General features: G+C 41.5%; 3 protein-coding genes across 18 annotated transcripts in view; 1 reads left to right on the forward strand and 2 right to left on the reverse strand.

The window, feature by feature from the left end:
• LOC126865628 (heterogeneous nuclear ribonucleoprotein K) overlaps nt 1–10,625 on the forward strand; it is a 90,826-nt gene extending 80,201 nt beyond the window's left edge. For all 9 annotated transcript variants that reach the window (XM_050618386.1, XM_050618385.1, XM_050618394.1 and 6 more), the window contains 5 exons: nt 7,117–7,245; nt 7,454–7,877; nt 8,367–8,521; nt 8,613–8,782; nt 10,438–10,625. In XM_050618386.1, the coding sequence (XP_050474343.1) occupies nt 7,117–7,245; nt 7,454–7,877; nt 8,367–8,521; nt 8,613–8,782; nt 10,438–10,465 (906 nt within the window). In that variant the 3' untranslated portion in view covers nt 10,466–10,625. The remainder of the gene's footprint in view (nt 1–7,116; nt 7,246–7,453; nt 7,878–8,366; nt 8,522–8,612; nt 8,783–10,437) is intronic.
• LOC126865639 (cytochrome b5-like) lies at nt 2,732–7,085 on the reverse strand. Its single transcript, XM_050618415.1, has 3 exons — nt 4,827–7,085; nt 3,566–3,886; nt 2,732–3,043 (listed from the first exon to the last, which is right to left on the reverse strand). Exons 2-3 carry the CDS (start codon nt 3,846–3,848, stop codon nt 2,907–2,909), a joined length of 420 nt encoding a protein of 139 aa, XP_050474372.1. The 5' UTR covers nt 3,849–3,886; nt 4,827–7,085; the 3' UTR covers nt 2,732–2,906.
• Nucleotides 10,626–11,352: 727 nt separating the features above from the next.
• The window catches only part of LOC126865623 (5-hydroxytryptamine receptor 2B), a 38,509-nt gene continuing 28,510 nt past the window's right edge, over nt 11,353–21,351 (reverse strand). For all 8 annotated transcript variants that reach the window (XM_050618377.1, XM_050618376.1, XM_050618373.1 and 5 more), the window contains 5 exons: nt 19,439–19,663; nt 17,783–18,101; nt 16,622–16,837; nt 15,520–15,816; nt 11,353–14,938 (listed from right to left, as the gene is read on the reverse strand). In XM_050618377.1, coding sequence (XP_050474334.1) covers nt 14,698–14,938; nt 15,520–15,816; nt 16,622–16,837; nt 17,783–18,101; nt 19,439–19,663 — 1,298 coding nt within the window. In that variant the 3' untranslated portion in view covers nt 11,353–14,697. The remainder of the gene's footprint in view (nt 14,939–15,519; nt 15,817–16,621; nt 16,838–17,782; nt 18,102–19,438; nt 19,664–21,351) is intronic.

Consider the following 21,351-nt stretch of genomic DNA (forward strand, 5'->3'; position numbering starts at 1 on the left):
TGTACAAATTGACACGAAAGGAACGCAATCGTAAATGCTTTTTTCTTGGCGATGTTCAATGACAATAGCAGGCCTTCGAAGCTTATAGGAACGACGTTCTTGCAAATAAGTCGCAGTTGTTCGTAGAGATTTTTCTACCACTTTTAAGGCCTGAATAACATTATTTTTGTACCACGCTGTATTTATACGACTTAGTTAGAAACGCTAATGGAGGTCTCGTTAATCGGTCGTATCCTGTTCTGCAAATTTTGCTTTGCTCGGGTATTATGTACTTTGCTAATCGATAGACGTGTCAGGATCGATCCATCGTGCACGTCATTGGACGAAGCAAAAAGTTCGTTTTATAATTATAAGATGTGTCGTTACGTATTAATGAAAAGGTATCGCAAATATATATGCGTATTAAAAATAATATGTTAAAAGATGGAAACGTTATCTTCCTATTTGTATATCGATTTTACCGTTTCATTTCGTCGATAGTTATAGCAACTCTATCCGTCCTACGAATTTTAAGTATGGGAAGTATGCACACATCGTGACGTAATATTTGAGGATATTCGTAAAATAACTTAACGAGTGTACCGAACGCGCCATTAAATCCTCTATGAAAATTTCGCTAGTAAATACGGCGTTTCGAAAAAAACAAAGGAGGATCCGAGAATCACGGCCGATTGCGAGATCGTAAGTTACGAGAGTTTACAAACGAAGCAACTGATAAAATTAGTATTCATAACGACAGCCGATTTAATAATCGTCTCGACCAATGTTAAGTCGTCTTTAAAACACGTGACGATATTTATGTTTCATTATTGTGTAAACTGCGGACATGTACTCTTTCCGCTTTGTACTCAATGGAAATATAAGTCGTTACATACTTTTTCCGTGTGAAAAAAAGATAATGACGTGACGTTATGCGGTGTTTTTATGAGAAGGCTACTTCGCAACGAAAGCAGAACGACCTTTTATGATATTCGTGGTAAGTCTGCACGAGGCTAATAAACTCTTGAAAATGGAGTAAGAAAAGGGTAGGACAGGTTCCTGGTTTACTTTCCATTCATTGGTCGAGTAACATCTTCCGTTTTATTTTTCAAAACAGCAGCTATTGAACGTTGTTGATCGAATGTCATTTCGCGTATGTATGCCCGTGCTAATAGATTATATAATAACGCGTACGTTATACGCTCCACGTCATAAAAATAAAGCAGTAATAATAATAACATGAATCGATAATCGACCAGTTCCGTGGAGACATGGGATCAGCCTAAATTCGAACTCACCTTGTGTATTGATCGCATTATAACATGTAGACCGACTTTAGTCGCATGCAACTGCACTCAGCTGGAACTGCACTCAGCGCGATCTGTACGCGTTGACCATGTAATGCAACTGCATCCATTGTGATTATCGTGCGTCTATATTAATAAAACATCACGCATATACTTAAATTATTCTGAAAGCGTTTCGACTCTAGGCTTATCCTCGCTGCGCTGCGAGAATCGTTGCACGAATATCATACGAAACGTCCGATTCCGATAGTTTCTCGACGCGACGTTCGATCTGTTGGATTTTTATCGAAAAATTGCAATTTACGTTTAGGAGAAAAATGTATTATTCGAACGAACTGTACGGAGCCATATATCCGTGTAAAAGATTGATCCAGGTTGGGAAGGGATTGAAATCACGTTGCTCCAATTAATTAAACGAACGCATTGAACGTAGTGAATTCTGTAAATTCTCTATATAATTACGTTTGCAAACGAAACAGGAGCGGATGGTAACAAGAACCGCGTGGTAACTAGTAATTTTCCAAATATTCCGTCCGTTTGTTTCCACTTTAAAACTCGCTTGTTTAAGCGATAGTTTCCGCTCAATCTCTTTTACAATTATGTGCTTGTTACGAGTATGCAACGAAGTTTTAAAAAAATAGATTGCTTCTTTTTTTTTTACATGTGTGTATCGTATGTTTCATAAAGTTTTATAACATCGAAACTGGAATGTTGGAGAAACGCGCGAACGAAACGGATTCTCGGGCTAAAATGCCGGCTGCAGTCAGTTGAAAACTGCCAGTCACGATGACTAGGAGGCTCTCGTGCCCGACGTGGTTGCTCGATTGTTTGGCGAATCACGCTGCATCAACGAAATTTCTATGCCATGCAGGGATTATGTAGCTATCTCGAGATAATTTCTACGGTGAATATTGACTTCAACGTTGTGTCAATTTTCTACGCGTTTTGCAACTATGCTCCGCGCGTTTAACCGGTCGATATAATAGCGAGATATACAAACGACGCTGTTTACTGGGATGGTTCGCGTGAATGGTTATCGCGATACTAGTCTGCGGATGTGATATAAAAAAATAGCTTGTTTTATTGATCGCGTGTCTGGATACGGGAGTACATCTTGTTCGACTGAATTTCCGTGTCACGAATTTTAATTTAAACTCGCGGCCGACGTGCCAGAATATCGAGGAAAAGATTGAATCTAGCTTGGCCAGACGTTGGAGAACATAATTTCATTGGGCATGTATTTTTAAATATTGAAAAATAGACTGCGATCGGAATTAAATGAAAACGTCTCGACGTACCGTGTTTGAAAAACGAAACGACCAAGATACGACGCGCTTAGTTCGCGTTGTGTTTCGAAACTCGAACGAATTGATTCGAACCAGGTTCGGCAAGTTTCTTAACGGCTAGATAAGATATTTACCAGAAAAATTCACTTTCTCCTATCGTTTCTTTGATACGAATAAATACATTTATTCTATATTAATTATACATTATCGTGCCAGGTTTCTGTGTCATTGGGAAACAGAAGAGAAGAGAAAGAACGAACAGAAATCCCCACTCGTAAAAACGAATAATCGTTTTATTCGTCGAGTTCGCGCATTTATGCTGACTTTATTTCCTTTACGAGTACCAGAAGTAATAAAATATAGATGCATAAACGACAACAGCAACTGCGATCATCACCGGTAGCCACGGTGACCGTTCGTGCTTCGGTGGCTCGTATTCCCAAGTGTCGTCGTCTATTGTGTCTTGCGCACCTGGCGAACAGAGATTAATTTATAGCTATATAAAATCACATGCTTTTTACATTTTTCAAATTTCTTTAAATGTTTTTAACTTTTTAACTCGACCGTGTAGAATAACGAGATAGATACATAATTTGCGATTGAAATTAAGATGCGGAAATACGAGGTTCGTACATTAGTCGCAGTTCTATTGCTTATCAGTTTTCCAATATTATATATGTCTTGTAGATAGTGGATAACGCATTGCTGGAAGGATGACCGGTATAGAAAATTTGATTGGTTATTTCACTCAACACAACCATGAAGATAAGCACGCGTATTAACCGAATGTGTCACGTATACAAACAAAACAACGGAGCAACGCGTAACAGTGCTGTCAGGATTAGTCATTTTTTCCAGCAACAGTTTCATACGTAAAAAATACTGCACGAATGAGTAAAAAGAACGTTCTTTTTTTACCTTCCATGACCTTTTTCTTTGTTGTTCTTTATATGACGTAAAAATTGAAAGTATTATGACAAATAGATAACGTACCCCCGGAAGATGTGCCTGGGGAAGATGTCGCGTCTCCGGAAAGGCTACCGACCACCGTTCCAATTTTATAGTTCTCGCGAAGTTGTATAGCTTCGGTGGTGTGTCCAATATCGTCGAAACATATCGTCGCGTCTTGTCCACCTAAATTCAACAAGACTTCCTCCCCGCCTGGATGCTCGCTTAAAAATTTTGTAATATCGTACACGCCGTTTTGATACACGATCCATAGATCCTTAGCCGTGTTGTGTTTCGCTACCTCTTGCGCCGAGTAGACCTTTGACATTTTTCTGTTTAATTTTACTCACCGGAAATTCTTGATATCTGAAGAATAAAAAACAAATCGAAGGTATTACTTTATTTTTTTTTTAAATCCTATCTACATAAAGATAAAGACCAGGCGAAAGTAAAAATAATATTGGCATTGATGTTTTGCCTATCTGTTTACGATACGTAGACTTATTTTACCGATATCCTTGACGGAATTTGTAAACTTTGATCGGGTAGTCGAGTCGAGATTTCACGAGTGTCAGCCTTACGAAATCTATCGTCTTCTCGATCTTTGTAAAATCGTATTGCGGTACCGTTGGTGTCTGAACCGGAAGGCTGCAGTTCCAGTATCAAACTATGTGTCTTCGGTAACGGCTAAAGTTCGTACCTCGTATTGATTCCCGAGTCATTGGAGATTTCACATTGTTTTCTTTTCTTATTTTCCGTTTAAAAGATGTCTTGCACGAAGTAATCCTTCCGCTGGGAGCAAAAGAAATGGCACTGCGCGAGACATCAATCGTCTACGACTAAAGTCAATGGCCACGCGAACATTCCTCTTTTTTCTTCGAGAAAGCCGGTTTCTCGGTCATCTTTCACGTGCACGTTCGTATTTGACGCGACTTCCTATTCTCGTGTTTCATGATATTCACGATACCCTATAGCGGATACATTTTTTGGAGAAAGACGAATATTTCGCGCGACATTCGAAGATCGTCCGATTACGCTCGTTTAAACATTCATGAGCTTAGTCGTCAATATTTTGTTTTTTACTTTGGTTGTGTGAAAGGATCCGGTAACGCCGTGTCATCGTGACTATCTAGTCGATCTAGGTCTCAAGTGTTTTCAAAGTCTTACAAAGTAGAAAATTTATATGCTATCTGAATGATTGCCGCGAAAACCTCCGACGAAAAAAAAAAAAAAAAAAAAAAAAGAGAAAAAAGCGAAAGTATCAGAACTTAAATACTACTTTGCATTCAGAATAATCGAGGCTTACCTGCATAAAATTTGTCGACCGACGTTATTAACAAGTTCCTCGAGCTCCACCGATGATAATATTTTCGAAACAGTCGTCGTCGTAGCTAGAAACCAACTGAATTGGCACAATTTTTTTTCCTTACGGTGTCGAAGTTCGAGACTCTATAAACGCATAATGATCCGATGAAAATTCATGCGTCATTTGCGCAGTCATTTACACAGAATAGAACTGCGTTATCGATCGATAAATTCTTCATGTGACTATCGAAATCATGTCCGTTTCGTTTTAATACCGATGCCCACGGGCGTCGGTTTATTTCTCCGGGGAGTCGTGAAATAGTAAATATAAATTTGCACCATAGAGAGAACCGTGCAACAAAAGCAAATCGCTCCAAGAGCACAATAGACTCTGTCGGTCGCTCTCTATATTACGATTTTCCGAGTAATGGAATGTTTTCGCTCATACGGTGCTATATGTTTCTTGCATTGCAGTATCCGGCCATTTAATTAGTGTAATCCTTTGTTAATTTGTCTCTGTCGTTAGACAGAAAGGTGCATAAATCGTGCCTGTATATCCAAATCAGTGTCCTTACATCGTTATCGATTTTTTCGTTATTTTTGTTATACGCCTCATTTGCACATGCAAATTTTGCACGTTTTACTCTACGAGTTACCTTGGCTTGAATTCCCAGAATCTAGATTCTACCAACGCTCGATTTTGTTCATCGTTGATATTTCTGACAGCAGAACGTCGAGCTCGTACGATTTCTGTTCGTCGATCGATCGTTCGATCGTGAAATTATCTGCGTTTATTCTTTCAATAAAGCTCGTCAAGTTATTCGAATCTGTCGAATTGCGGAAGCATCGTGGTATGCCGTCACACGGTGGGAATCAACGTGTAAAGTTTAAAGTGCAAGCGTTAGTTGGCAAACCGGAAGTATTTAATATCTCGAAAGAAACAAGGTGGAATCGAGAGGCAAAGGGTCGAGAGTGTTCAGACAGATTCTGTCTCCGGTAAAAGCGATCCGGTTCTACGTGACCGGATGTCTGCGTTCGGAAACGGATGGATGGATGCAAGGGAAGCGGACGACGCCATTCGCTTTGATCTGTGTAATTAAACGGTGCAATTTCCACACAATGTCGAATATCCATTGCCGGGAACGTGTCTGCTGATTGGATTGCCTCGCGCCGATCTTTTCGTCCTCGCGGGAATGCCGAGCAATTTTCAAGGAGGAACAGCAAATTTTGGCAATTGTAATTAGTAGATATATTCGAGATCGAACGACTGGAAAGTGTCAAGCTTTCCACTTCGTTAGATTCGAGTGGAGAGGGCAGACGTTGAAGACCATCAAGGTAGATGAGCACGAACGACAGGGGTGCAATTATCTTTACATCTGCCAGTTCGTTCCTAATCACCGGTTCTCCTTTCATTACGATCCTCCCTGATTATCACGGCGAATAATCGCGTTAATTTCATCAAAGCTGTCTCACGCGATTCGACTTTGTTTCAAACCCATTGCAAACGATATCCGCGTTGTATTCCCGAGCGGATCAAGCAAAGAAAATGCAAAGAGACGAAACCTTCTGCGAATGTTGTACTCTGACAAACTGAGGTTTGTCACGATTCGTGTGATCAGAAGTCGATCGCTAATTTTAATTACCGCTGTGTTGCACGATATTTCTTTATTTCTTTCTTGCAACACCTCCCCCATTTTCCTAAGAGAAATCAGAGATCTTGGCACGATAATTACGTTAAAGCGATTCTAGTAGAGAGAGAGAGAGAGAGAGAGAGAGAGAGAGAGAAAATGAAAACGCCTCTGTTGGAGAAAAAGGAGAGGGATAGATTAAAGGTGACCAAATGGCTACGTTTACCGCTTTTAACCCGACCCCTGTCTCTGAAAGTACAATCTCGAGAAACAAGGGGTCGACTGTTAACCAACTCGAAGCACGCGATCCGACCATTGGCGCCTCAGAATCGCACGACGTGACGTCGAGTTATCGAGCGAAGAAACGCGACAACCGTGATCGGTCGCGATTAAAGTTTCACTTTCTTTGCCCGTTGCTCCCCCGCAAAACTCTACGATTTTCTTCTTTGTTTCAAAGAAGCGATTTTATTATCGTTATTATTTGTTATGATCTTTACCTTTCAGCTTACATCGCATTTACTTTACGTACATTGCAAACTCTTTTCTTCCTAATCACTGTATGCATTCAAACGAGTCATTTTGCAAACGAACTCGCATCGTTAAAACGCATATGTACATTATATATCTACCTTTTTCTAACCGTATGCATTTTCTGTATTACAGAAGACCGGAGCGAGGATCAAGATCTATTCGCACTGCTGTCCTCACAGTACCGACCGGCTGATCAGCATTTGTGGCAAACCGAATACCTGCATCGAGTGTATTCGCGAGCTAATCGCCACCATTAAAACCGTAAGTATCGTCGCTTATTTCGTTGCTGATCGATTAGCAAGAAGCAAAATTCGAAACGCGAAACAATTCTTCTCGCTTTCGTTACGATCCTTCTTCAATTCTTCTGCAAATCCAAGAACCTTGAAACCCTTCACACGTCGAATCGAACAACTACCACAACGTCCATCGATAGAAGCGATCCTTTTAACATTTTATTCGATTATTTCAGTCTCCGCTGAAAGGCGTGAACAATCCTTACGATCCGCACAACTTCGACGACTACTATGCGGACGACTACGGTGGTTATGGAACGGGTGATGGTGGTCAAGGGAAAGGAGGCGGCTTCGGCGGTCCTGGAGGCCGCGGCGGCGGCGGTGGCGGCGGCGGTGGCGGTGGCGGTGGGATGCCACCGCGTCGCGACAGCCGTGCTGGTGGGCCAGGCGACATGAATCGCGGCTTTCCGCCACCACCAAGAGGTGGACCACGCGGTGGAGGCAGCGGAGGCGGTGGAATGTCCGGCGGGCCACCGGATCGTGGCTACGGAGGTAATTCTCGCGGAGGAGGCGGTGGAGGTGGCGGATACGAAGGTGGGCGAGGTGGCTACGGAGGCAATAGGGGTGGCCCGCCACCATACGCTAGTGGAAATTACAATGGTAAGAGAAGTTGCATCGTAGGATGAACTCTAAATGTTGCGAATTGTCTTTCTAGAGAGTTTGATAAAGAGGGAAGTTTGTACTTTGTGGTTTGACTGCACCGCACGTTGCTGGGGGTCACCGGTGGCCGACGTTCCTGATGGTTATCGCTAATCGGCATTATTACGATAAGCGAAGTGTCGTAACGCGCAATATCGATACCTTTCAATCTATTTCTGCGCCCCAAGGACGAAACATAAAACTCGCGTGACGGTCAGCGCATTAAGTTGCATTCGGCCGACATTGTTGTACGGAATGGCCTGAAATTGCGTTACAAATGGCCACTGGTAAAGAACCGTTCGTAATTTTCACCGCGGTTAAATTTAATCCGCTCGTGAATCTTCGGCTAGAAGTTTGAAACAAATGGGGTGAATGGCGGAGTGTCAAGCGGCACCGTTTGCTCCGGCTTAGAGGATATCTATCATCGTACGATCGTTGTGTTTCACACAGGTGATGGATGGGGTATGCAAGGAGGCGCGCCAAACGGTTTGGGTGGCGGCGCTAACTCGGGAATGAGCGGCCCACCCATGGGTGGCAACAATCAAGGAAATCAGGGCAACATGGGTGGAAACAAGACCACCACTCAAGTCACCATTCCTAAGGACGTAAGTAGAATTAAAAAGAATAGAATTGCACATTGATGGCCCGTTAAATTGATGGATGACGGGTAATTTTCAATATTCTTTCTGTTAATAGCTCGCTGGGGCCATTATCGGCAAGGGAGGCGCCAGAATTCGAAAAGTCAGATCGGATAGCGGCGCTGGAATTACTATAGACGAACCGTTATCTGGCAGTAACGATCGCATTATCACTATAACCGGATTACCCAGTCAGATACAAATGGCTCAGTACCTGCTTCAGCAGAGGTAATTATCTTTATTGTCTTCTTTTTTTATTTTAAACCTATACCTTTGCTCTATTTGCGTACATCTATTATGTAACTCTTCAAGCATCTTAACATGTATCTTGACGTCGATTAACAATTAATTAACATTTCCTGTACGTTGCGTGGTGCATTATAGTGCGTCTATGATTCAGCATAATCGAACCATTGTTTGTAACGAGTTTCCATTAATTCTACGTATTTGTTTCTTGGCGAAGTATGTAATAATCCGCTTGTAAAGTAACTTTCGAACGAATCTGCGGCGCAAAAACGCGCGCGTTCCAAACCTTCGCAAAATGGGTAGGGAGCTTCTGTATAAACACGCCTCTATCTCGCCGCAATGGATAGCTTATAATGCGCAAACACGCGTTCCATATCTATCATGAGTATCGATTTCGCCACCTTTCCACAGTGAAACGCGATTCTCTTTTGCTAACCCCTTAACGCGTCACTTCGCTCCAAATAAAAAGTACTGTCAAAGATTGTAAATCTTGCGTTGGAGTGGGAAAAAGAAAATATATAAATAACGTTTATATTTCTTTAATATAAAAAAAATTGGAAAAGCTCGTTAAGGGGTACGAAGAAAATTTGCTCGGTCATGTTCATAAATCGCGATCGAAACTCCTGCCAGATATTGCGCAACTACACGCAAAGTGGTTTTGGAACGATAACAAGCCTCTTCACGTGTTCACGTTGCGACTACGCATTAACATACTTGGCTTATCACCGCGAAGCGATCGTGCGTCCAGGAGCCACTTTCCGACGAGCAAAAACGCCACCGAAACGGAAGAAACTAAATTCGCTTCTAATCGCATCGTATCACTTCGTCCCGCACGAGGAACTAACCAAACGTCCCGACTAACCAAAACGAGGAGAAAACGTGAGAAAACTGAGCAAAACTGGGAAAAAGTAATCGTCGCGAAGGTGAAGGAAATCGAAGGTGGACAGTGACACGGAGAATTGGAGAACACGTCTGCCTACTGCTACTACTACCACTTAAAGCTCAACGAGTTAAAGAAAGGGGAAATCGAGCGCTGTTGCATGGAAGACTAGTGATTTTGTTGTTCTACTTTCGATATAACAAAGAATCACTAATCATCCTACAAAGGCGCTCGCGATCGTCGGCTTCTCTTCCCGAGAATCTCCTGCTTTTCTGGAACTAACATCAAATCCCGCTGCGGCCTCCGTCGTGCGCGCCGACGAATTCTCGCGTTATCGTAATCTAATCGTAACATTTTTTCCTAAGCTTGTCACGTGTAGATATTACAAAAAGTGTGTTTCATCTTTAAATAAACTTAACGACGAAATATCGAATCTAACTATGACGAAAATAAGATGAGCGAGGTTGAATGTATCGTTTGATGAATGGTAAATAAAAATAAATGTGTTTGATCGTCCTTTTTTCTTTCGGCACGAAAAGTGAAAGATACTGTGGAATAGATAATAAGGAGAGATAACCCGAAAACTTTACGGTCATTCAGTAACTAAAATAAGGAGAATGATACATATATGTGCATATCATCGACTAACCATTTTAAATTAGTTACATCGTATGTATGAGAAACATTAATTCAATCGAACGTACGAATATTAGCTACCTGTTTCTAACGAGATGTTTCTGGTGATCTTTTGTTTCAGCGTGCACGAGAATGCAGACCATTATTAGAACATGGTGTAAAAGGAAGCATTCGGGGGGAGCCAAAGATGAGTTTATAATTTTTTTAGGGATACTTCTTCGCGTGAAAAGTGAAGATTATAATTACAGAACGAGAACTCTTGAAGCCTTTTTTCATCGAAAGAAAAAGAAAAAAAAAGAAACAAAATAATATCACATATTATTGGCGTTTCTCCTTGTGCATTTGTGAGGAAAGAAAGAGCGAGAACCCAGAAAGAAGAGAAAAGAGAAAATAAAATCAGAAAAAAAAAGAAAAGGAGAAAATAAAATCAGAAAAAAATGTTCTCAATAAATACTAATCGATCAAAGCAAAATGCAAGGAGAGACAGTCTATTTTGTGGACTTTTCCATTTGATTATACGGATTTACGAGTGAGAAACGCTCATATGCCTACTTTCACGAGTTTAGAATCTTGGAATTGGCGTTTGAGGAACAGCCTCCTCGTGCAAAAAAGGCCAAAGAACAGCACTGTTTCAACGCCTGAGATCATTCTCGATCTTACGCATTTTTTCTCTCTCTTTTTTTTTTAGTTATTTTTTTCCAATCATTTTATATCGTGTGTTTTTTTTCCACGACTCTGGACAAGCTTTGATACGATCATTTTTTCTTCTTTTATTTCCCCACTCGTTTTATTTTCTTTTTTATTTTAATACCCGCAGAAGTCACTATCGAAGCGCACATGTTCTCCGGACCCTTTGTTCTTCGCTGTTTTACTACAGAAACCTCGTATAAACTTCGAGAAACCTCGAAAGAAATTTTTCTTGCTTCTTTCTGATTTTTCTTTGAAAAAAATATCACGAATTTTGCAAGACGAATCGTGGTTTCTGACAGCGAAAGATCAAAGATTTTACAAGTTAAAATTCAAATCGTACATTCTGAAAATGTATCGGTAAGATCGAAGGAAGGGAGAGGTTGCCGAGCGAATTAAATGGAAAAAAAGAAAAAGGACAACGGTGAGAGAACCGAAGTCGATAATACGCGGATACTTTTTGTATATAAATACATCATAAAAAGAAAAAAAGAGAAATTAAAAATAAGAGAAAAGAAGTCGTTAACGATAACATGTCCCTTTCCTCAATCGTCACACGGCCATCTGTCTACTGCTGCATTACGATTATACTTAATTATTATTAACTATCGTAAGATCGTAAAATCGTAAGATTAAGCAGAGTAATTTTGCATCAATTTCACAGATCGAGCGCGTAACGAATGTTCGTGATCTTTTCCCTGCGGTATAACTGTTAAGCGTGTAAGAATTCTAATAATAGAGAGTGATAAGCTAAACTATTAGAGATGCAACTCCATTGGGAAATATCGCTATATAATACGAGATGTTGAATCAAAAGAAAACTTGCAACGAAGTCCGACGATGCTGCGTCTTAGAAAGTAATAGATAACGCGTTTAAACGGAAACAAGAGGCAACTTGGAGAACGTTAAACTATAAGAATGACGAATACATTATAATATGTATATTATATCACATATACGTCACTCTTAGCGACGTATAAGATCGCTTTGTATCTTACGATCGTCGGTGAAAAGACGAAGAGCAAACGGAGCGAGGAAGAAGTTTTATTACGTGTATGTGGATCCAATGTTTAAATGAAAAGGTTTGATAGACATCGAATGTCAGGTTCGTACTTCCAAAAGGGAACACCATGATGATCTCTCCGTATAGCGCGTCCGATGCACAGTCTTGCAGAAAACAAAGTAACGAAATTTCCTTGTAAATTACCACGAACTCCAATGTCAACCCTTTTTACACTTCGTCGAACCCTACGATTTCATCTTGTTTCCTCTGAGACTTTTATACGTTGTATCAGCGACCGGACACACGGATGTTCTCTTTTAGGGGTTGCAACTTGAACAAGCATGCGAATTTTAAAGACAGATTTATTGCAAATGAAAAGGAAGTGATAGAAAAAAAAAAAGAGAGAAGAACAGGAAGTCGAAAAGCCGCCCTCAAGTTGGAACTAACTCGTCCTCTTTCCCTTCCTCAAAGAGACACTCTCAGCACCTTTACCCTCTCTCTCCTTCATTCCCTGATAGTATACTTAGCCACGTGACGAAAGTGAAATAGAAGAAAGAAAACGGAATCACGACCCCGAGAAAGGGTTCCGATGACGCTACGAAGGGCATTTTTTTTAACGCATCTCGATCAAACGACCGACCCCGGTCGCCACGGAGCCGCCCTTTTCTCTTACGACTAAGAAGAAATACCGATACCCCCACACCCCCTTTCTGACGGTTCACTCCCATAACGTCGTGTTTATTCGAAAGATCAAAAAGAAAATAAGAAAGAAACCCTCTTACGTCCGCGTGATCTCGAACAGAGAAGCGCGTGCATTTTCGTTCGACTCACGATTGTACCGTCTTTTTCATGGTTGTCGGGGAAAATGAGAAATGTTCTAGTTACAGGCTTCTCTTCCGTTTGCCAACAGCGAATTTGTTGCCGTTGATTCCGATTTATATTCAATACATTTTTCTCTCGTATCGCCAAGCTATCGATATTTACCGCTTTAAGGGTTGAATTGCGGTTTTCGTGGAATCTCAAGGAAGCATTTCGTGCATTTTGCTTTGAAACATTCGGAGTTTCTGCCACATGACGTGGCAGTTTCCATTCTTATCGTTAACATGTTTCGAACTTCGACGAGCGAGTCGACGGCAGTTTTGGAAGGGAAGCAGGATATTTTTTCATTGCCCCGAGACCCACTTACGTAATAAGGATTACACGAGAAACAGGCAACAAAACAGAGAGACATACATAAAAATACATATACACACACGAAATGCATGAGAGGGAGAGAAATCGGTGTGTTTTAGCGTGCGTGCCTGTGTGTGCGAATGCCGAGGGAAGACACGATGGAAGAAAGTTTGTAATTGTGATCATTGAAGGCTTGAACAAAGTTGAGACAGAGAGAGAGAGAGAGAGTGATGCGTGTACACAATTAAGATGAAAATATAAAAAAGTGAGAAAGATTCGCCCGTATCACGATGTGTGTATTATATAAGATATACAGTTTACAATTATTTGTAATGGATACTTTTTATTTGTCAAATAAAAGTTAGTACAAATGAAAGTAAAATAGGAATGACTTTTTGCATCTCTGTTTCATACTGTTACTTTTTTCCTGGCTGAGAACTATGAACATTTCATTGATCCTTCCGTGAAAGCTGTTTTAAGTTTCACTAAATGGAAGATTTCGAAGACGGTGAATTTTTAAATCGACGAGATTTTCAGACGAAGAGGACGCTATTTTTAATCGTGTTGCCTCTGTGGCTATTATTTCGTTAATTAAATAACATTTCTACGAACAAGTCTCTACGTGCACAGCAGAGTAAAGAAACCTTCCATCGATATCACAGACGATAGTGTATTTTAACCGGCGTGTATTGAAGAGAAAATAGCGCAGGATCAGTGAATAAAGTATTCATACGATCATTACCATTACAATGGAATCGATACGCCGCTATTCTTCTTTATTCCATACAGTTTTACTTGTAACTCGTTAAACGAACCATACTTCGCTACAACACACGTATCGATTTAACGATAATTTTTGATTCGACGAAACACCCGGGCCAATCTGTTCGCATCGTTCGGAGAAAATAATAATAAAATGTTTTATCACATTCACATATATGTATTCTTCGTACTTGAAGATTACCCGATTCTCTGCTAGACTTCTTTACCACGATTGAGCATGAAAAGACACGAGGGAAAATTGTGCGGCAGGTATCAACGTCGAGCATTCCATGTCGACGTCAATTGAAACGTTTCCCTCATTTCGAGGCTACGCTTTTATTCGAGACTACAATAAAACACTCAAACGCTTGTATCACGATCAAACAAACAAAACGAATACCGCTATTTAAATTGACGGGAATCTTTTGCATTTCTTTCTTGTATTATCCTTTAATTTCATCTCGCTATTGCTTGCTCCGAGTTTCCTCGTTTAAAGACAAAACATTTTGCTATTCTTGCTACGATACTCTGTTGTACCTTCTGCAGGTATCGAATTAGAAAATTGTTTCAAGTTGACGATAGTTTTACCGAAGAAATTTATCCGACAGTTAGGATCGCGCCAAAATTTGTCGATCAAATCCTGACGAAATTGTTCTATAAAGCACGGACCAAGAAGAAATCCATCGATAAAAGAATCATAGGCGTTCGAGTGTTCCACGTGGCATCGATCGCATTTCCTGGAACACTTGGTTCTCCTCAACAATTCTGATCGTGTTCATGCTGATGGAAACTGTCACGGTAAAGGGACGTTGGCGTGCGATGCATCATCGTCACGTAGGAGCTTCCTGAGGCCGGTGTGGCCGTCGGATTCGGTGTCGGCGTCAACAACGGCGTACCCTGAAGACTAATGACCAATGGAAGCGCGGTCGGGGTGCACAGGCTCATCGCGTTGCGTCCACCTTCCGTCACCGAACGATATCTCGCCGGCCTTGCTGACCTAGAAAACGTTTCTCCCTGCAGGTACATGCATTAAACGAGAGTAATAAGGTCGTGGAACGCTAGCGAAGTGTCCCTCGAGCTTTTTCTCCCTACAATCGGAACGGTTGAACGTGCTATGGGATTTAATGGCTCGATGTCCCGTTCCCATATTCCTCGTTTCTGCGTTCTTTGTCGTTATTTCCGCGTAGATTTGTTTGCTTCTCGTAGAAGAAGTTTTCCGAAGGAACAAAGACGGCTCTTTTTTTCTATTTCTTCTTTTCTCTTTTCTTTTTGCACCTGACGTAGAAGTAGCTTCGAGAAGACCGACACGGAGAGACAGCGGAAAAAATCAAGTTTCAAGAGACGAAGTAAAGTTTCCGGGTGTCGAGTATAGAAAATTTATTCGGAAATGCCAGAGAAAGTAGACTGTCTATCTCGATTTGTTAAGATCGCCAGAGGAATACGATACGATGTTACGAATATGTAATTTGAAAAAATAATATTCCTGCCCTTCGTAGAGTCTTCTTTTTCTCAAGCTAATAAGTTAATAACGCTCAACTTCAATCAGGTAAAATAGTCGTAAAATACTTCTACACTCACCTGGAACACTTGCACTTCAGCAATCTGATGAACGCAGCCCTGAACGTTCTATTGAATATCGTGTAGATCACCGGATTGATGGTGGAGGACACGTAACCGAGCCACAGACACGTGTCGACCACGTGTACCGGCACCGAGCACTCGGGGCAGGCCGCGAAGAAAATATTCAAAAGGAAGAATGGCGCCCAGCACAGCACGAACGTGAAGAAAACCAGACCCAACACTTTGCTGGCTTTTTGTTCCGTTGCCACGGCGTTCGCAGCTAACGATCTTCTCTTCGTTCGTCCCGCGAGGAACCTAGAAACCCAAGGATTCCGATGTATGTTCGTTGAACTCGAAATTCACGAAACGGTCCAAGTTCGAATTGACCATCATTTGTACATGCAAATGGATTTCCACGCTCGAGGGCTAATCCTGCCTCGTGTCTCTCACGGGTGTGATTCGTTTCACACGCAATCCTGTGTCAAGGATTTTCAGGGACGAACAATCTCTGCGATTGGCCGTGCGGCGTCAATATCGCGATTAAACTTTGTCAACGGGTCGTGAATCGCGATAAACATTCTGGATAATTGGTTACGCTTCGTTCTACTCTACTTTCGATCTTGTCGATTTTATCTCAAACATAAAGGAACGCAAACGAAGCGGCGGCAAATTGAGAAACTTTCGATGGCAAACTAAATTCATCCGAAATCGATGACGCACCGTATGCGTTGTGCAGCGGCTGTCTAATCCCATTTACGACGCGTCCTACACGTCGTTGTGGGAAGGAATTCACGTTATCGTTATCAACCGGTATTCGATACACCGACGACGGTCGTAAGGGTGGAAACATTTGCTTAGAAGTATCGCGAAGAACATTTTACGAAATTAAAAAGTAGTATTGGCTGCGAGATAGATGAGAAGATATATAGAAGAACAGCAAGTCTTTGAAACGTCGGTTCTTGAAGATCGTCTTTCAGGCATTTCTTTCGAACGAGTGACAAAGTGAACGCGCCCTTTCAAACGCAGAAACAAAATCTCGAGATCTTTGCCCGTCCATATCTCGTTTCGCGATATCTCGGATGTTTTTTGACGCAAAGATCGAGTGGAGAAAGAAATTCACCTGAGATTTAGGGTGTTGGGAGTGACGTTCAACTGCAACTTGAGGGCCCTCAAAGTGAAGTTCCTTGTTTCACGGGCTATGTTCTCCGGCGTTTGTGTAGCCTGATCCACTTTCGACCTCAGTTTCGTCCCGGCCGTACTTCCGGTCGGGTTGCTGGCGCCGTTCACGGCGAAATTCAGCTGCGGTTGGGATTTGCTGGACCTCGCGCCCTTGCACCTGTTATATTTACAACGGGGCAGAAACCCCGCGTTTAATTTAGTTAAACTGCAGAACCATCACTGTTTCGCGAAATCAAGTTACCGGCCATTGTGAATTGCAACGAACCACAACCGAATTGCAACGAAGGCCGCGCTTGTGAAAAATGAACGGAACACGGCAACGATATTTTGTACGTTATGCGAACAAAGGATGCACGCCGAACTTTCCACATCGCTAGCGCAAGATACGGTGGTTGGATTTTATGGTGTTAAATACGGCAGCCCGGTGACGATTATGTAAATTTATTCTAATATAATTTATCAATCAGCAGTTTTATCGCGAGGTAACGTTGTGCCTGAAACATTTGGAAAGGAAGATTCGTATCTCGGGTGAGCCTCTTATCCTATTTAACGTTGGACGGAAATATATTTGGAGAAACCATAATTGGACAAATAAATAGAAACGATAAAGAACCGACTAACACAAAAAAATCCAATTTCTACGTTAGTTAATTGCGATACTTTTTATCTTTCTCGCTAAGATTCCGCAGTTTCCTCGTTCGCGTTTTAGCTTCTCTAACTGCATCCACTAATTTTCTTCCAACCCTTCCAATTTAGCGGAGCGTCTAGTCGCGAGTGAAATAAGCGGCGACTAACGAAAAAGATTTTTAATTCCATTAATGCGCCAGTGGAGTTGCGGGACAGTTAAGTTACGTCCGTTGGCATCAACAGCGAAGGCTACGTTGCATTAGGTTAATTGGCACGATTAAAAGTTGTCGCCCACTTAACGGCATAGCATCAGACGTTCGGTTGTTCACGCGCTGATGATGTTTGTCGCATAGTTCAAGGATGAAGATAAATATAATTAAGGTGACGACGTGTGTTCAGAGGCAACATGCGATCGCTTCCGCGACTGAAAAATAATTCTTTTTTTTTTTTAATCGCTCGATATATCGTTATTTACCTTTCGCTTGCGACACCGCCGGAAGTTCTCCACGTGTATCGCGTCGACGACGACGATGTGCTGGTTTCCGTAGTTGAAGTAGTCGAGGAAGCCTTCGTCGAAAAATATCTGCCTCCCAACCTTCGAAATTGATCCCGTTCAGGATGTTCCGCAACGAAACGAGCCTTCTGTCTGAGCAGCTGCACCGTCAGTATATACGTGGCTACCATGACGATCATGGGAATGTAAAAGGCGATCAGAGAACCGAACACGAAGAACGCCCTGTTGTTAATCACGCACGTCCCTGGTCGAGGCATGATATTCGAGGGATTTATTATACCTGTAAAATCACCAACAACTTGGACGATCGTTCACTGTTTTTTTTTTTTTTTTTGTATATATTATTATAATTTACAATTTATAGATCCGAATAATACGTAATGGTGACTACACAGGGGAAAAAGTCGAAAAGGTGAAATAAAATAAAATTTTGCTGTCTGAAGTCTTGTCTTCGAGGAGATCAACTTTGAGGGTTTGTATAGCAGGTTAATTTTTACTTAAATATTTTCAATTCCTATTTCTTTTTGAACAGGTTTTTAAACGAAAAATCTTTATTTTACATTGACGGTTAATTTTCGCGTGTAGAGTAACCATTACCCTCTTCGTTGTTTACTCGTTTAGTTTCCTCTCTAGTCGGAGATTAGGCAAATTCGCCTACATACACTTGGTAAGTTTTTAAACTCGATTCCCTCGAAAATGTAGTCTCCGACGGAATTTTGTTATTCTTCGGTTTCGTCTTAGTTCGAGCCACGGAGAATCTTCTTGCCTTCGCTTGAACCGCAAACTTACACCCACGGTGTATTTGTGTAATTTACAGACTCGCGTAACATAAAAATACATTGTGCGGAATGTGAAATTCAAAATTGCCATTCGAATGGACTGTAAATGAATACAGGATGCAGATTATAGCGGAAAGTTCGGAATTAACGAGAGAGGTGAAAGCTTATAGATGCGATGCGATGCGATTCATCTTCTTTCCCTCGATTTTACGATTCTTAAAAAAATCGAACACCAGCATCGTTTGGGTAAAACCGTAGTCGTTTATCGACCTATCCGTGTCCTGGTTGCATAGTATTTGGAATAGTTTCGAATATCGAGCAGCCTTCGCTGGATAGAAGGTAAGAAGAAGAGTTGGCGTAAAACTTTTCCATTTACTCTGGTACTCGACGAAACGTTTAAAGGAAACCGATTTCTCCAAGTGGTTCATCCGGTTTACGTCTTCCGGAACGAGGTTTTTTCAAATGGCGAATTTTTCGATTATTGTTTCGAACGAGTGTTCGTTCCGAATTACTCCGACGATTCTACTCTATCGACTCGCGTAAGAAACGCGATCGTGCGTTGTTTTTTCACCACATGCCGCGTAATTGCGAGTCGGATGCTGCAACGCTACACCTATAACCCATACTCGTTAATGTTATACCAGAGAAATAGAAAATTACATCAGCTATCGGCTCTCGTTGTCAGAGTTAGCAGAAACGAGAAACAATAGGATTTTTCGAACAAAAATTCAATACCACGTTGTAGGATTTCAAAGCTGCAAGTGGCCGTGACAGTTGCTGTATTTTCGCTTGGAAGTTCAAATCGCTAATTTCCAACGTTTAGTAGAATTTATTTTACCTAAAACTGTGATGGAACTAGAGACCAACATGGCGAGCAACCACACGGCCGCGATCTTGAAGCCGACCATCCGCTTGGTGGACGTGTGCCGTGTCCTCAACGGGTTTCGGATGCCCAGATACCGGCCCAGTGAGATGAAGCACATGTGCATTATGCTCGCGGAACACGCTAGCACATCGCACGTCACATACACGTTACACCAGAGTACACCAAATGGCCAGTATCCTGCAACATTCAACAAAAGTAACTCTAGTAGAATTCCGACAAACTTTTACGGTTTCGATAAGAGACGTACTAGCGTCAAGAATATCGGAATGCGTTTAATTCCACGAACTGCCAGCCTTTCGGTTTCTCCAGCGATTGTCTGTCTGTCTGACACATTCGTTTCTAAGCGTCCTTATCTGGACGCAATCCCATTACTAACTGGATACTTGGAATAATTTAGCGTTATCTAGACTTAGTTTATCTTTGAACGAACACGTTCCTTCGAATTCAACGCGTCCAACTGTACAAGTTCTATCTATTCTTCCGTATATTCGCCATCTACCTTTTATCCTTTTAGCCTGAACGGCGAGCTCCTTGAGTTTCCCACCGATCGTATCTCGCGATTTTAATTCCTCGAAACCGTACGAGAGCGTGAAAAAGACACGTGCAACGTTTGAAATGGTTTTCCTATTAAGAATTTCCACCTATTATCAAATACGATCGTTTCGCGAGCTATTTACAAACGCGACAGTGGTCAAAGTTGGCAGATATAGTGAAATTCAATTTCGTTTTTCTTTAATTTGTCCAACATGAACGCGCGACGCCACTGGTTCTTTTAGCTTCGGCGTAACGCTGCGCTGTCAAAGTTTCCTTTTGATGGCTAACTTAGCGAATTTTCCAGATTTTCACACAACTTTCCGTCCGCATTCCGGGCACGAGCCCGACGCGTTTAATTATCGGTTTACCTTAAACTAAATATGTATTCGTACGTGACGCCTTTTGCCATTTTAAAGATGTACACATGTTCATCCGACCTCTCTGAAACACGAGCAAACTCGGAGGTTACACTCAAAAGCACACAAAATGCCACGAATGTAAACCGGCTGTTAACGTTGAAGTCCTTTGATGTTGTCCGTTTTCACGTGCATCTTGCGAGTTAAAATTAACAGAATTGCGCGTTTCACGTCAAAATCGAGCAGATTCCGATGACAGACAATTAACTTTACGACACCGAGAGTCTCTGTCGAACAGCTTTATATTCGAGGGAATAAGAAGGAAGGAAGTATTTCCCCTTGGAAGTTCGCGATCGAGCCGATGATTCTGCTTTGACGTGGATTCTAAGCAAATACCTTCTAAGTTTAAGAGTTGTCGTAAATTCTTCACGGGGACGGAACTATTTAACTTGAAGCTTCCGGGGTCAAATTTTTTAATAACTAGTTTAGAAAATGAAGGTCAAAAGTTCCGTGGCCAGCCTTGTGCGGAGCTCGTTTCAGCTTTTTTTCTTAAGAAGCCCGAGTTAAAAAGAAATTGCAAAAACGAGAGATTCGGTATCAGTCGTTATAACCACGTTGTAGCAGGTTCGGTGGTTTTAGTATTAATAGGAAGGAGAGTAAAAATTTAAAAGAATATTTCGAGCCAAGTATAAGTATAATAATACAGTAGATAAAAGAGCCATTTGAATTAATCTGATGGAGACTTTAGGTTCTAAAAGTCGTATTTATTACACACAGATTGTTCCTATATTTGGCCCAGGACGATCGCGGCTAAAACTATATAAAATATGACTTTTTTATTGCGTTTAAAAAAGGCGAGACTCAAACTCGAAATTTTCTTAGAACAAGTCAAGAAATTCGGCTTCGATAAAAAGATGCTGCAAAAAGAACCTACTCCTGCAAGCTCAAGATTCAGGATATCTGAAATCTTTTGGA

Source organism: Bombus huntii, chromosome 5, assembly GCF_024542735.1.
Source record: "Bombus huntii isolate Logan2020A chromosome 5, iyBomHunt1.1, whole genome shotgun sequence".
In the NCBI taxonomy this organism is placed as follows: Eukaryota; Metazoa; Arthropoda; class Insecta; order Hymenoptera; family Apidae; genus Bombus; species Bombus huntii.

Coding starts and splice junctions, on each gene's coding strand:
- LOC126865639 (XM_050618415.1), bottom strand. CDS start 3,848: ATGTCAAAGGTCTACTCGGCGCAAGAGGTAGCGAAACACAACACGGCT. Junction 3,044..3,565: donor CCCAGGCACATCTTCCGGGG/GTACGTTATCTA, acceptor TCTGTTCGCCAG/GTGCGCAAGACACAATAGAC.